The sequence below is a fragment of the Lepisosteus oculatus genome, chromosome 5 (genome assembly GCF_040954835.1).
Source record: "Lepisosteus oculatus isolate fLepOcu1 chromosome 5, fLepOcu1.hap2, whole genome shotgun sequence".
Lineage (NCBI taxonomy): Eukaryota > Metazoa > Chordata > Actinopteri > Semionotiformes > Lepisosteidae > Lepisosteus > Lepisosteus oculatus.
This window is the reverse complement of record NC_090700.1, coordinates 36,713,902-36,730,307: the sequence shown is the minus strand read 5'-3', so window position 1 is coordinate 36,730,307 and position 16,406 is coordinate 36,713,902. Positions and strand designations below refer to the sequence as shown.

The window sequence follows — 16,406 nt, the reverse complement described above, 5'->3', positions numbered from 1 at the left end:
ACGTGTTCTCTGAAGCGGTCTCCGAGTCTCCTTCCTGTTTCTCCAATGTAGATGGCTGGGGATTTACTGCAAGAGATACAGTAAATAAGGTTGCTGGAGATGCAAGATGCTGTCTGGGTGATCCGGAATTGTCCTGTATGAGACCTTGCCTGGCTTAGATGGAGGAAGAGTGAACATGTCCTAAAATGGACCACCCACTGGTCCTTTTGACTGTGTCCAGGTCTTGTTCCCACAAAGTTTTAACTAAGGACAAGGATAGACAATGTAATGAAAGAAATAATGAATAGTGGGTACTGGGTAAACTGGGCACATACTGTATAAAGTGCCTTAGTTGTAAATATTGAAAAAGTGTAATTGGGTTAGATTACATTTCTTAGTTGTTGAAATTACATAAAAATGCTATTTTCAAACAGATCCTGACTCGTCACAACCCCGTTTTGGTGCCAGTTAAGGAATATCTGGTCATTGAGGGAAGGGGGGGGGGGGGGAGAGGGTAAAATGCATAGTATTAAGGAGAGGGTAAGTAGCACATTTTTAACAATAGTGCCTTATGATGCCCTATATTGGATAAAGTGTTTAAAATGGATTTATATTTTTGGTAGTTTGATTTAGCAATTTTAACCCCCCAGAAACAAACGTTTATTGACTTATGCCGATAATACTGTGGATGTTTTTTGATGTATACTGTGTGTCCATTCAACACATGTGACAAATTAAAGCCTGTTGAGTAATATATTCAGAATCTCTGCTTTGGGCAGGTGGAAATCATGTTTTAATTGTATAAAAACACTATGCAAAAATCTATTTTCACTGTGCCAAGGTCAACAACGTATTGCTATACTATACAGGTGTATAACAAAAATAGCCCACTGATGGGCGGTGTTACCACTCCAGGTCTCTGCATTACAGTATTTTGGTCATAAGCGCCACCCAGCCACTCTCCTGCAGCCACTGCAGCAGATTCTGCAGAAAACCTGCCTCTGCTGTCTGGGTGACCAAAGCAGAGAAATGTCACCAGGTTAAGGAGTCACGTCATAGCAAGTTCTGCACTGGAGCGGCCAATAGAGAAGTGATAACAGTGGTTCTCATATTTAGGCCGAGGGTGTCTGTGCAAACTAAATTAACCTCTTATTAAGAGTGTTTAAGTCAGAAGTATGGCAGAAAATTGTTAATAGGAATAACGAGGAGGGGTTGCATGAAGATCTGTAAGCAGATGTTGCTGGCAAGATGCGAATGCAGAAAAAAAGCACAATCAAGCACTTCAATTCCATCACTTCGCATTGGTGATTAAGGGCCCAGTTGGATTAAACACCAGCAGACACAGGGGTCACTCAGGACTTGGGCTGGGAACCATTGCTCTAGATAACCAAGTATGTCTCAGTTAATGTGTAGGTTGCTCTGATTATGGGGATCTGACTGGAATTTGTATGGTTAGGCATTGAACAATCCCTAAAGTTGTCAGCCCATGTTGTGCTGTAATTATATTTGTTAACAGAAAATTCCACATAATATGTTCACCAAAGGTATTCCATATAAATAAAACTATGAAGCCAAAATGTGATTTGTTATTCATTATTTACCCTATTGGCAGTAAAAGCAGAAGAAGATATTGCGTCCCACTAACAAAATGCAAAGATTACTTGTTTTAGTTTCCTTTGTTTGATGTGGTAGAAAATGGCTTCAAAGATTGCTTTGTGACTCAATACTGTAGGGAATGCTACTTCCATCTTATGGAAGTTTATATTTGTACTGTGTAAATACAGGCCAGTTAGAAGGCACATAAGGCTGTTTGTGACATGTCATTGTCATACATATTGTACAAGTTGGTTCCTTTGCATGGAGACATAATGCTTCATTCTGTGCTGGTATCTGAGTACTCTGACTATCCATGACCCTATCCATGTATGGTGTTACACCCAAGGCTGTACCTACGAAGCCAGAGCAATATTTCACTCTGGTGCTGCAAACATGTGCCAGTGGTCCCACAGCTCAGACTCCAGCATGCAAAACTGGAACAGACAACCCTGTCAAAGAGCCTGGTGTGTGACACTGCAACCTGAGCAGGAAGAACTCCACTGCTCATTATCCTTGACTGTCGATATGCTAAAGCAACTCACTCCAACATGATCCCATCTCCCCATTCTTTGTGAGTTAAGAAAAAACAGAATACTGCAGAGTAACTCCTACAGCTACAGTCTACAACTTGATCTGTAAACCATTCCGAAGATACATGCTTCGTAAATGGGAAGTTCAATGACAAAGAGGACCGACTCTGTTTTCATCCCATTCAAGAGGACAGACACTCCTGGACAGGTGCAGAAAGAATGGATTGGCTACATAAGTGGTCAGAGGACCAGCTCCACTACTCGTGTTCACTCTGGGAGCACTTTAGAGATTACTATTTCCATGTTGCGGAACAGCTGACACAACACTTTGGCCAGACAGACCTCCCAAAAATTAGTTTATCAATATTTTCTTAAAGAGGTGCTGTACCCAGAGTGCAGTTTACAAATTCATGAATAAAGTGGTAGAGGTATAGCAATTACCACACAACAAGTGGCAAGGATCCTGAAGTAAGATGGAAGTTGGGACAGCTCACAGGCAGAACGCAGATGTGAACACAACTCCACCAACACTGTGAGGGACACTGACAAAAATATATGTAACTGCAGACCAGATGCATACCAGTCTCTGTGTCCTCAATGTCATCAACAGAAGTAGACTTCCTGCTCACAAACTGCTCCATAGTCGGTAAGACAGATCCTGCAGCTTTTCACCACGAATGAAGTCGAGAAACATCATACAGCAGCTCCCCAACCAAATCAGAGCAAACCAAGTCCACTTGCTGATCCTTGCCAATGAGTTTGCAATCACTGTGGAAGGACAGTACAGGTATGAGTGCTCTTGGTCCAGGGACTTCTCAGCAATGGTACATCAGTCAAAAACTGTGAAAAAAGTATAAAGTGTAAAGTTGCCAGTTGTCATCATCATGTCATCTTACATATATCTGATTGCATAAAAAATGTACCAGTTAATAATGTTGTAGATTCTGTTGGAAGTCATCATAATTTCCTTGAAATATTGAAGCTGGATGAACAGTCAAGCATCACTCCTTTACATTGCATCAAGTGAAGGACTCACCTCAGCCCCGCAGAAGGAACTCATAGCATTACTCCTCAAATAGCAATGCAACAGTAAACTTGGAAACACTGGTGACAACCAAGAATTTGGATGTGAACTTATCTTCTTTCTATGTGATCATGTTTTGAAATCAGTTGTTTTTGAGATCTTCAGGTGGGGATCTCATGTATGCATTAACTTTGTAGACTTTGGTTTTAAATGAAAACATATCCCTTGGTAGAAGTGTTATATAAATGTATCATCTGAGGTGTACCGCCTGTAACAGAGCAGATAGAACAGTCTCTTTCTTGGTTAGGTTAATCTCTTCATCAAAGGAGTCTCAGGTTATATGCGTTTATGGGTTTTAGTAGGGAAATCATATGCAGGGAACCACAGTTTGTTCTCCAAGGAAATACTACAATGTTTGATTTGGAGTAACAGTAATTTCTTGGAGATTACAAAGGATTGGTTGTTTGAAGGAAAGCTGATGGGAGGAAGCATGGATAGCTATCTCTAAAGGCATACTCCATGGTTAGGAGAGACAAGAACACAGACTCAGAAGGTCTGAGGCACATGACAGAGCTCTTCGATATTCTGGGTATTTTTATTTAGAGGCAAGACAACAAATCACCAAACTGGATGGGGACAATAGCCAAGGTGAACTCTAAGCTGGGTCTCCGTGAAACATGGTCATTATCCCTCATAGGAAAAATGATGGTGTTAAAAGCAGACATCCTACTAGTTTTGGTATACCTGGCAGTGGTGTACTTTATATAACCTAGACTCAGATGAGTGTTACAGGAAATGGTTGTCATTTTCGTTTGGGAAGGTAAGAGAGTATCAACAAGGAAGCAGACATACCAAGCATTAGAAAACAGAGGGAGAGATATACCCAACTTCCCCCTGAATCTGGACTGCACCCTATTCTGTAACCCATGCCAGGCATTACAAAGCCCATTCATGCTTATGTTCCCATAATTAAACAGGCTGTGGTTCTCCATACTGATGAGACATTTGATCCAGTAGTCAGACACCGGACCACAGACTGAGAAATGACCGTGCCCAGACACTCAAGCTGACAAGTGGTGCCAGAAACATCAGGCCAGCAGAAAAGCAGCATTCTGGAACAACCGTAAATCTCTTAATAAAGATATGAGAGAGGATTTGGTCATCAGGGAGATAAAGCATTCCCAGAGAAATCTGGTAAAGAACACAACCAAAGGAAGTGGACAATAAACGAAAGTACCTCAACTGATGGAAATTCACAAAAGACTTGCGGCGAGAAAGATCCTCTACAGGCAATCACTAACCAGAAACCCGCACTGCCATCAGAGCCTGTGCTGAGCTGAGGAAACACAGGACCTTATGCCAAAGAAGAGTGCAGAGTGGGAGACTGGATATCATAAACCAGCTTCTCAAAGAGTATACAGTGCTGACTTGGCACAGTATAATGATGGGAATGGCACTGACAGTAGTGGACAAAAGGACACAGTATCTGCTTTGGCTACTGATGTTCATTACAAAAAAGGGACTTTGGAATGGAAAGAATACCTCCATACTTAACAACATGGAGGGAGAAATCAAGGAGTTGAAGGGGGGATAGACCTTGTAGACCTAAGGGAAAGGATGAAAAGGGATGTTTGCAAGTGGGGATTTGCTACTGCTAAAGAAAATGGAAAAAGGACCAATGATCTTATATAAACGCTAAGGAGAAAGGACAATAAGTCATCCTGGTGAAATTGGGTCCTGTGAACGATGAGACATTCAGTTTCAGAGGCAAAACAGGATGAAAATGGACACATCAGGGGGCATTCAGGATACCCAAACTGAAGACCGTACAAATGCAAATACAATTGCAAATGCACCAGAGTACTGGGGGGGGGGACTGTTTTTCACTCCTTCACAGGCCCAAACTATCGTCCCATAAAACACATACTTTGACTTGTAAATAATTAATATGTTTTATTTAAAAAATATTCTATGGTGAGGAGTGTTAGTAGTGTTAGAAGGCTGAAGAAACTGGTCCTCTGTAGGTGCAACTGCCAAACGAACTGCTACTGTCAGGGATTCCAGGATTGAGGGTTGTCGCTGACCAAACACGATTATCTGAGCAAGAGAAGATATAGGTGAAGATTATATCACTGGTAAAATAAGACTTAAGGGACAGAAGAGACTAGGGTAGAGTTTTCTCTCAATGGGAAAGGGAAGGTTATGGTTTTGCAAATGTTGAGTTTGGGTTCTAGGGATTCAAAGCCCTGTTACTGGCCAGAAGGAGAATGCTTGTAATAAATTACTTGGTTATAAGAGATAGCCAGGGAAAACTCCCAGGCACGGGGGGAAGGCAGCCTGTGGAAAGAAAACCCTGCCTCAGTGCAAGTACACAGAAAAGTTCCTAGTAAGGTTCACAATACTCCCAGAGAAGATTCTTGAAAAGAGAAAAGGGTTTATGGTTATACTTATGTGAGGACTGAAACTTCCCCTAACACCCTATGATGCCTATTCAGGTGGTCAAAGGAGATTGGATTTCAGTTGTGGAGGTGGCATGGGTCTATGTCTAAGTTTTGAAAAAGCAATAGGCAAGAACAGAAACCTAGTCACAGGTCAGCTGAAGTGCCTCATAAATTGTGTAGCTGATGCACATGACTGTGATGAACAGGGACTCTGGTACACCACATCTAGTACAGTCCTTGAATAATCAAAATGCAGAATTATTTTGCCATTCTGGCTTGTGCTTATTTCATGGTTCAATTTAAGCTTATGAAGTTGATTTTTTCACCAGTCTGTTGCTTGTTCATACCCAGTCTTGCAGCACAAAAAGAGGTGGAAAGCAGGTAGTGTAAATGACAGATGTCAAAGATGATACAACAAAGATCTGCAGTGACAGAGATGTTAAGCCAAATTTGAAAGTCAATGTTTAATCTGCCATAGCATTGCTTCTCTGCTAATGACTCAACAGTATTTCCTTAAAAGTTCATACCAAAAGTTCCTAACTCTGGGTCCAGATCCATCAGGTTTTCTACAGTATGTCTCTTTAAATCAACAACATCTGAGGGTGTGTGGAGAAGGAATAAATCAGTCCAAATATGCCTTAATTGGGTCAATTTAACTCCTCTCCCAAGCCAAGATCTGGGTACAATTTAAAAACCGGTTGGATGTTGAACCCTGAGGACTGGAGTTGGGAACTCTTGATTTAATTGTTGAGTCATATTCTGGGTTATCTTTTATTTTTAATAATACATATGTTTTGGATGTTTAGTTATGTGTACAAATTGGGATTTAGATGGACCATTGCTATAATATACCTCAGAGCCCTTATTTGGCTTTGGAAATTTCTGCCTTTATATACTGTGATACCCTGGAGTTAGGTGTCGCCTCTTGGGATGGACTTGGCATGGACACTCCAGACATGCCCCCTTTGCCCAAGTGCCGAGAGTGGTGCTGACATCGGCCCCATTTTCGGGGTAGCCCAGCCATGTGGCATTACATACACTGAAACTCGGTCCTTCACTTGAGAACTCGGTCCTTCACTTGTGGATTTCCAGGCCCAGAGTCTCCCCAACAACCACACCACAGTCTTGTTTGGGGACCCTTGCCTTGCCGAGCCTTTAACTCGTGGTTACCTGGGCTCAACGAGCTACACCCTGATCTGGTGCTGTGCTAGGAGTCTCCTGTTTCCACTCTATGATGGCTACCGGCTCTTAAATTAGTCAGCCCTCGGACTTCCTTGTTTGCCTCCAGCTACTGGTGCCCACACCTGCCACCAGGCCAGGTCTCACACGCAAACTACATTCCGAGTCTCTTCTGACAACTGATTCTCATGCTGAGACTCAACACACTGTCCCTCACTGACATCTTACTCGAACACGCCAGGTTGTGTACTTGCAGCTGCTGGTGCACCTCGAACCCTGTCCCAGCCACCTCTGCTTTCTCATATTGCAGGTGCTGGTGCACCTTCTCTGTGCATGAACCTATACCTGCCAGTGCACTGTCCTGTATCTCGATGTCATAAGGCAGACATGTTCGCCTAACAGCACCCGCATCAGCAACGTCTCAGATCTGCTGTTGTGCTGCTCCAGCCTGACTCTCTCACTACAGAACGTCCGTATATTAGAGACATCACCCACATCCTCAGCCAACTCGGGACCGAATCCTGCTTCTCTCAGGCAAATGTTTGGCGTAGTCTTACACCACTCACACTCTCAGCTGTAGTTGCCAGGGCAGCGCGTCACTCTCCAGTGAGAGCTCCGCCCCGATACCGACACATCCTGTGTATACTCACAATGCCCATAATCTATTTTTAAATAACACTCCAATACTTATTTATACTTACTACAAAGAGGACATAGGATAAGAAACACTTTCTTATAGGATGAAAGTTCAAGGTGTATGGGTATATGTAACATCTTCACTCTATATACAGGTTTATTACTGAATATGATGTAGTGACGTGATGAATTTCTTTTTGGTAAAATAGCACCCTCTAGCAGTACCTGAGAGAAAAATATTGCACTATCCTTCTTCCTCTTGTCAAACAAGTAGATAGTAAAAAACTTGCACCCACAAAAGAAATTCCAGTATGGCCTTTATCTCTGCAAGTTATACCCATGATACAGACTTGATTGCATACTTGCAATTGACAAAGTGATGCCTCAGCCTACAAAGATCTTCTGTTTAATCACAAAAGTGGATTTGTAGATTCCAAAGAGCAAAATGAATATTGAATTCTGAAAGTACATTTTTCCTTGACGATTTTGACTTGTCACCCAACCCAACTGTAGGCAATTTCGCTGTAAACTAACTGGAATTGCTCAACAGTACAATTTTGTTTTAAAAATTTTTCTTTTACTTTACCCTGTCTTGTAAAGATACTGTACTTGCTCAAATGCAAGGTTCAGCTGCTCAGTTTAGACACTACAAGCAGCATCACAGAACCTGGAATCTGGGTTGTGTGTATTTATGTTCGGCTAAGGTACCTTCAGTTTTCTGCAAAAAAGTCAGTCTTTACAAGTGCCAGTGAACATTCAACATTGTCCATAAGCCTAATTCTCCTGTGTGGAGCTGTGTGATGTTCTTTCTGCTGGATACTGGTTGTAGCAGTAAGAGCATTTAACTGATGAAACTGCATGTTTCCACTGAGTTAAAATAAAACAGAAAAATTGCCAATGCAAAACTTAATGTATAATTTAACAAATAACATTTAAAAAAACAACATGGAAGTGTTATTCAAAAATTTATTAAATTATTCATGTTTTTTATCCCAAAGGATCTCAAACCATTTTACATTAAGGGGTCCCAATTTATCAACCACTGAAGAGCCTGGATTCCCACCACCCAGAGGATTGCATAGAGAAGTGAGATATTGCTACCTTCAACTATGAAGCAACCTTAAGTGAGCCACATTGTGCCAGCCAAAGATCATATTTGACCATGACATTACAGTTAACCACTTCTAGTTAACTACAAATAGTGTCCTGGAATCTTTACTGGCCAAATAATAAGCAACACAGTTCATCTTAAGCACCTTGGTTAACAGAACAATTTAAGGATCAACTGAGTCAATTATTACACTGGGAGGTTCAAAGTCCTGCAAAGGATGTCATGATTTAACATCTCATTCAAAGGACTAGCACCTCATATATCACAATGTCCCTAGTTACCATTAACATGGTACCATTGGTTTAGAAATTCTGGTCCGGACGTAAGTGTGCCACCTAGTGGCCAATCAGCACCACCTAAATAAGCAATTTGCTTTTCCTTACGGTCTCCCATTCCACTCCTTACACTGCAATGTCTGGCTTCTGACATCAGAGAAGATCAGATCAGACTGAAGGTGGTATCTTTATTGTTAATTTGGAGTTATCTATAAAACACACTGGATTGATGCTCTTGAACTCACGAGTTGAAAACTACCAAGTTATATTGTGTTAATGCAGATTCTTACAAGATCTCTGGAAAAAACTAAAGATGTGACAAATATCGAACGGCACACATTTCAGTTTTCCAATCTTCTGCACAAGGATAGAAAAAAACACATTTTTAGTCCTCTGCTCATTGGATTCCCTGCATTCCACCTGCCGAGTCTCTGTTCGGTATTTCTGCAAACAGCCGGCATATATGACCACATGAATTTGCCAGTTAAAAATAAATATCCTTGGAAAAAATACCAGTCTCAAAGAGTTTTTACATGCACAAAGATCCAGACAATTGAAAATCAATACGGTCATGTTAAAATAAGAATAAAAAATATATGGTAACAACTTTTACCATACTGAGAGTAAAGGAAGCTGATGGAGCTTTAGTGACCATTTAACGAATAACTTGCTTTTAAAGTACATATTTTCTAATAAGTACTATAACAAAGAAATCATCTTTAAGTTATCTTCTGGTAAAATGAATAAATAACGTCTTTCACAATATAAGAAGAGGAACAAGTCTTAAAAGAACGTCCACCAAAAAAATAAGTTAAAAAACGTATTTTCATTTAATATAGAGAGAAACTGTTCCGGGAAATTTTGTAAAAAAGGATCCACATTGATCTCATTTATGGCTGTTTTATGATGTCCTTCCTCAGCACTTCCAGAGCGGCTTCCTTCTGTTTTAAAAGTTCTCTTAACCTTTTGATTTTCTCATCTCGTACAATTTCCTCTGCGTCCATGGGCGTTACGGTATAGAGGTCATCACTTGTGCAGTGTTCAACACTTGTTTCAAAAGAGGTCGACAAGCTGCAAATTTCCATCGGTACAGAACAGTCTGAGCTTTCACATGATTTAGCTACATTTTTCTTTGCTGCTGCGGCTTCTAAACTGATGTTGACCAGGGCCTCAATACGATTTGACTCCGTTCTAATAGCACTTGACAATGATAGATTAGGCATTCCTTTTTCCATGACAGGGTCTGTCTTACTTGGTGCATGAATTTCCTTTCTTACGCTACTGTTAGTGTATGATTCCTGAGGCTTATTACACTTCACTGCATTCTGGACCCCAGCGACCTCTGCAACACTGTTGCTCAAGGCTGGACCAAGCTCTTCAGTCTCTTTGATTTCATCCATTGCAGAATTTGCCATTGCAGGCAATATCGCCTTCATTGGAGAAAAGGTGTCACATTTTGTCACTGCACATGCCATGCCGCTGGATATCACTTCAGAATCTGAGCTAGTTACATTTAGTATTGATCTCTCACTTGATCTCAAAGTGTTTGATTCTTTGCCCAACTGAACCTCTTTCTTTTCCAGCCTTTGTACACCAGAAGATGTGCTCGTTGATGATGCAAATTTTTCTTCTGAAGGAGCTATTGCGTTTGCTCCTGAAGTAGAGGCAGTTCCTGAAATATTTTCAGGTAATTCCAGTTTCCTTTTCTTGGTCTCATCACATGGGCTGCTTTCAAGCTCCCTTTTTGGGGTTGCATCAAGGTCAGGTACCACCACAACCTGTAAAATACTTCGAATTTATTACCAGTTCTTATTCAAACATACTACAATAACTACAACTTTGTGATAAAAGTATAATATCAGAAAACAGATATGATTCCTTAGTGGCTTAATCTATAAAATCCTTATTTGCTGTGCATTTTCAGTCATATAGTCTAGATATCACTGGTTTAATATTCATTGACTGACCAGAAAATCCCCTAAGCAGAGGGGGTTTTGGATGATATAAATTGCATCAATCGATTTTGATGTACATCTTTGTAATCATCTTTTATTTCTACCTTACAGGTTGAATATGGAATTTAAATGTCAACGATTATTTACTGAGGTACATTTTCTAACTGATTATGATAAATAGCACAACAAGATTAAATGACTAAGCCTATACAAAGCATTGTATTCTATGGCATATTCTCTCATGGAGCAATTAAATTCTATAGATGTTACTGTTTTGTGAAAAACCTGCTCCATGCAGCAGCTTGAACAGATCAATAACTTCAAAACCTCCATGTACATTTATTATACAAAAGAAAACTAAAATTATTAACCCCTTGAATTTACTCTTCAGCCTTCAAAAAGCTTTTGGTCTTTACCTCTACATGTTTCTTTGTTTTCATCTCCATCCTTGATCCCTGGATTAACTTCCGGATACCCTCCAATGTGCACTTACTAGTGGAAGGACTTCGTTGACTCTTATCTCGAACTAACTTATCATGCAAAGGAGCTCTTTGCAAACAGATTTTAATTTCTGATGTGATCCCAAACTGCTTTCTCAGTTGGCTATCACTTTCACATTTACGTTTTCCTGAGAAATTGCCTATGCTTTGCTGCTGACCTGAATCCACAGTGCTCTGTAAAAACAACAAAAAAAGACTGTAAGAAAACCAAGGGAGCTAACATGGCCTTTCGCACTTACAATACAACTATCAATAATAAAACACGTCAATTCACACAGTTTTAAAATCAGCTTCCATGAAAGTAAAAAGCTTGAAGGGAGATGCAGTTAATACATCCCCACAAAACAAATTACAACTGATCACTGTAGTGAATTTATGCCATTTTAAAAACTACGATAAGAGTACATCCCACAGAACATTTTAGATATAGTTGCCCAGCTAACTTGTTCAAATATGTGGCAATAAACCAATTAAATCTGGCATTTGGTGTTAGACGTGGGATCTCTAATCTGCCAGATCATCTCAATATCATCAGTGTTATTGGACTGTAACAACATGGAAATAATGACTGGATTTGAGAGCCCCCTCATTAGTAATATGGAATATGAGAACTGAACATAAATTATTTTAGCTTTCAAAGAATTAACTAGCACAAAAAAAAACTTTAAGGTTCACACTGTACAAAAGTACACAATATTTTTTCTATGACAAATAGGACACGAGAATACAAATACCTTCTCAGGTCTACTGCAGGCACTTGGTGAAGTTCTAGGAACACTCTCCCTGTCCTTATTTGATTCCACAGCTGTTTTTGGTGGTATGTAGGACACAAATATCACATTTGAGTCATCGTCATCATCGTTTCTAGAAGATTGGTTCACAGGGGACTGCACCTTGTTACTTTCTACATTCTTCTGATGTGTAGGCTCATCCTGAGATCCTTCATTGCATAAGTCAACAATATCATCTGGACCATCATTAATCAAAATTGGCTCCATATGTTGGCAATGCAAATCTGATGTTCGTAACCTACTTGAAGCAGCAGGCAGGTTCTGCGATGAGGGTGGATTTTGATGGCTTGCTACAGAAGAATCCTTACCAATGTTTTCACTCACTTTCTGTGACTGAGAGGAGATATTACTGAACTCAGATGTTTTCTTGGCTACAAAATACAGTTTTCCATTGCACATGACTAAGGCATTATCTTTTCCTGCAGTGACTTTGGGCTGGATATCCTGGGAAACAGTTGATTTTGATGCTACGTTCTGTTCATCCTTTCCTTGTTTCTCAATTCGTGTCAGTGTTTTCAAAATATCAGTAGTTATGTCTTTGGTGGTTACAGGAACAAGACATGGTGCAGGTGCATCTGGATTTTCCTGAACAACCCATTTGATTGGAGAAGCTGTATTTTGACTACTTTTCGGCAGAGCAGATTTAGCTGTGGTTGTTACAGGATCATTACCAACTGAGTGCTTAGCAACTTTCAATAAATGTGTAAGTGCTTCTGTAGCGGAGGACACTGGGATAGTCTGGACTGGACTCATAGTTTTAATAGTATTGACTGGTGACACATAAATTACTGTCTGAGCGTTTTTGCTAGGATCAGAAGCCTCTACACTACAGTTAATGGTTGGAGGTAATATTTTCTTTTTGATTGCCTGGGGAAGAGCAGAGGCTGGAAATGATTTAACTTCTGCATTAGCAGGGATTTGGAGACAATGGCCATTAGGGAGTACTGGTGATTTTACAGTGACGGGAAGCTGTTTCAGATTTAAAACAGAAGGTGTTTTAGTAGAATTTAGAGCAAGCACTTCCACTGGAGCAGAGGTTTGCTGTGGCTTGTGTGGTGTTACTGGAACCTGAATATGAACTGGAGAACATGTTGTGGCAAAAGTAACTTTCTCCTGGAGTTGTCCCATTCCGTGAATTGGATTTACTAAAACATTCCCATCTGACTGTCTTTTCAGAATGAATTTGCCAGGGCTAGTCTGTTGTAAAATAGCAATTGGTCCAGGGGAAACTGTAGTAGGGGTGAAACGGATGGCGGGTTGGTTGGTAGTCACAAGTGCTTCAGCATCACTGTTTTTATAAGTGCTTGACAAATTAATTTTTGCTTGCATCTGAAGAAACTGCCCACCAACTTTCTGAACTGGAATCAGTTTTAAAATATTTTGCCCATTGGAGCATATGGTAGGCATTACTTGATAATATCCATGTGACACACTGAAATAAAAAAAAGAGAAATATATCAATAGATGAAACCACAAGAAAGTCCATGTACAGAAGCTAAACTTCTCTTGCAAAAGAGAATCATACAATACATTGAAATAAATGTATATTTATAATAGAGAACTATTTACAAATTATGGAAATATGACCCCCCCCCATTTTATTATAGTCGTTTGTGCAATACAATGACATAAAACCAAACATTAGATTGTATTATAGTGAGCACACTTTGTATGTAGCACAATCAAATGCAACTGCCACCAAAATGATGAACTACAATAAAAAATTAAATAAAAATAAAACAATAACAATTAATTAAAAATGTAGAAAATTACATGGCATAAGTCTTCATAAATAAACTATTTAGAACTACACCGTATTAAAAGCCAAAACTTGATTTAAATGATGGCCTGCTTAAAAATCAGTCTACTAAGTTAGTCTGCCCTTACTGATATTTTAATTTAAAGACTTTTAAGATTTCAATTGTACAGACAGTAGGGCACACCCCGACTATAATAATTTAAATAAAATAGAAAAAATGGACATTTTGTATTTCTTTTAGAAAATTACCTCTACATGTGTAGAGATTTGCATAATCTTTTAATTTCAGTTGTAATTAGTGTAAAAATACACAACCTGGCAACATAATAGTTTAGAAAAATATAGTGTCTGATAGTCATTTTTGCCAAACAGTTCTGATTTGTCTTCACTGCTCTTGTTATATACAAAACTGTTAAAACTATACTGCAGTATCAAAGAATAAGTCAACAGAAAGTATGGCCAAAAACATTCTGCTTAGGTCAAAGATGGCATGATTCACAGAGTTTTAAAACCCAAGCTCTGCATCCCTGCTGCGGTTCACACACATGGTGCAAGAGTCTTTTTCACTGCTCTGAAAAAAGGTAATGCCCTCTGAGTTTTCATTTTCAGGATATGTATGTAAAGCGTTTTAGGAAACCCTATGAAAAAAAAGGCTCAACAGTAAATGTAAATACAAGAGCTACATAAAGCCAGGAGAAACTCAGTTACACTGTTTTTATATGTAACTTGATATACAATCCACTCATAAATTAAACCCTCGAGTTTTATCTTAAAGTTCTGCTTTACTTTAAATAAGAAAAACAAAGTAAATAACTGTAACTCTTAGGCTTATTCAAGTGCATTTTAAAATAAATCATAGCGTTTATTTATGTCATACTAACACGTTTCTGCCTCATATAAAAACGGAATTTAAATGAGCAGAAAAAAATTGCGATCAATCCATCTTTATCATCAGTGTCCATGGCCGTACAGCTAAACACGATCATTTTGCGAATAGTAGGTCCTTGAACATCGAATACGAAAGAAACATGTTACTGTAGTGACTTTAAAAAACATTTTACACAGCAAAATATGGAGATAAATTGCCAATACACAAACGGTATTTAGTAAGTCTTAAATGTGTGATTGAAATTAAGTGTTATGTTTAGTATTTTGTTTCAATTACATGAAAATTCTCTACCGATAAAACCTTTGCGGTTGCTCTAGAGATTTGTAGAAGTACGTTTCACACCATAATTGCGATGACAGTCACATACACACTGATCACATAGATTTTTATTCTTCAATTTCCACACACGATCTGGACATTATTTCCCGCAGTTCCAATTATTCTGGATCATATTCTAAATAATATTCGTTTGCTCATCTGATACAATGCTAAGGAACATTATGATTCGAATACATTTAAAATATTAATCAAATACACACGTCTTACCTTTGGTTTGAAGATGCCGGTAGATTATCGCTAGGTTTAAGCGGTACTGAAAATCTCACAAAGTTATTATTCATGATCATGTAGGATTTACGTTGAAGTTAAGGGAGAGCGAACCTTTTGTCAGTAGAAGCGCTGTTTTCCGTTTCTCACAGCCAGAAGGGTGAACCGAGTAGTTAAGATCAGTGTTTACCGTCTTAGAATTGTATCACAAAATAACACCAGGGATGCCTTTAGCATTAACTGCGTTAACTTTTGGTACAATAAATGGCTTTCTTTTGGGACATACTGAATTCACTATTAAGCAACCCTTCCCCTCATGTCCTTTCCTCTACAGACCACCTTTCACCACTCCTACTGCAGTACCGCAAACCTCCACCAGTGAAGCGCAGGAAGAAATTTCTCGGAGCAAAATGGCGGACCTGAGAGCAACGCCCGCCCCGTTTCACTCGAGCCACTTCTATTGAATCCCTGAAAAGAAAAACATATTTTAACCAATTACAATAAAAACTAAATCCTTCATACATACATAATCTACAAATATAATACAGATTAAAAACGGACTATTTGCCCAGTGCTGTAAATCAGCATAACCACTGAGACGCCATATTTAATGATATCTCTTCAGCTAAATTGAGGTATTGGGTTAAAACATAGAATATTGGGGTTCCAGATGATCTAATTAAGTTTGTAAAATTTTACAATATGTACTTCATCTTATCTGAAGCTTAACTTACCTCCCAATATTACACTCGTCAGACTGTAAATACTATATGCTCTTCTCTAATTGGATAGCCGTATACAAACCAGTCTCTAAAAAAATACCAGACTTCTTCAACTGATTTATACTTCCGGTTAACCTGGATGTTATATCGAAATTATATTATTTCTTCCGGGATCAAAAACATTAACTTCCTGTGGTAAAATAGATCCCCAAGTAGATTTCTTCATGGCAGAAACAGCGACATCTATAGACCACCAGCAAAACTTCCATATTTATAGTTAGGACAGGAAACCAAATGAGAAAACGTCGACTTTCATTTTATATGTTCGATAACAAAGTAGTCGTTTCAAAGAAGGTGATTATTTACTCATCTAGTAAACACTTTACTACAGTTGTTTTATATACGACAGTCGATAGTTTACAATTCATTTCCTGGAAACTGAATAATATTAATATCATGACACTGTACATTAC

The 16,406-nt window shown here is 39.1% G+C and overlaps 1 protein-coding gene across 1 annotated transcript; it reads right to left on the bottom strand.

Annotated features, from left to right (window-relative positions):
• Positions 1 to 8,337: 8,337 nt before the first annotated feature.
• lrif1 (ligand dependent nuclear receptor interacting factor 1) lies at positions 8,338 to 16,041 on the bottom strand. The gene is made up of 5 exons (XM_015342508.2): positions 15,946 to 16,041; positions 15,212 to 15,679; positions 11,961 to 13,449; positions 11,143 to 11,400; positions 8,338 to 10,549 (listed from the first exon to the last, which is right to left on the bottom strand). Exons 2-5 carry the CDS (start codon positions 15,289 to 15,291, stop codon positions 9,662 to 9,664), a joined length of 2,715 nt encoding a protein of 904 aa, XP_015197994.2. The 5' UTR covers positions 15,292 to 15,679; positions 15,946 to 16,041; the 3' UTR covers positions 8,338 to 9,661.
• Positions 16,042 to 16,406: the final 365 nt, after the last annotated feature.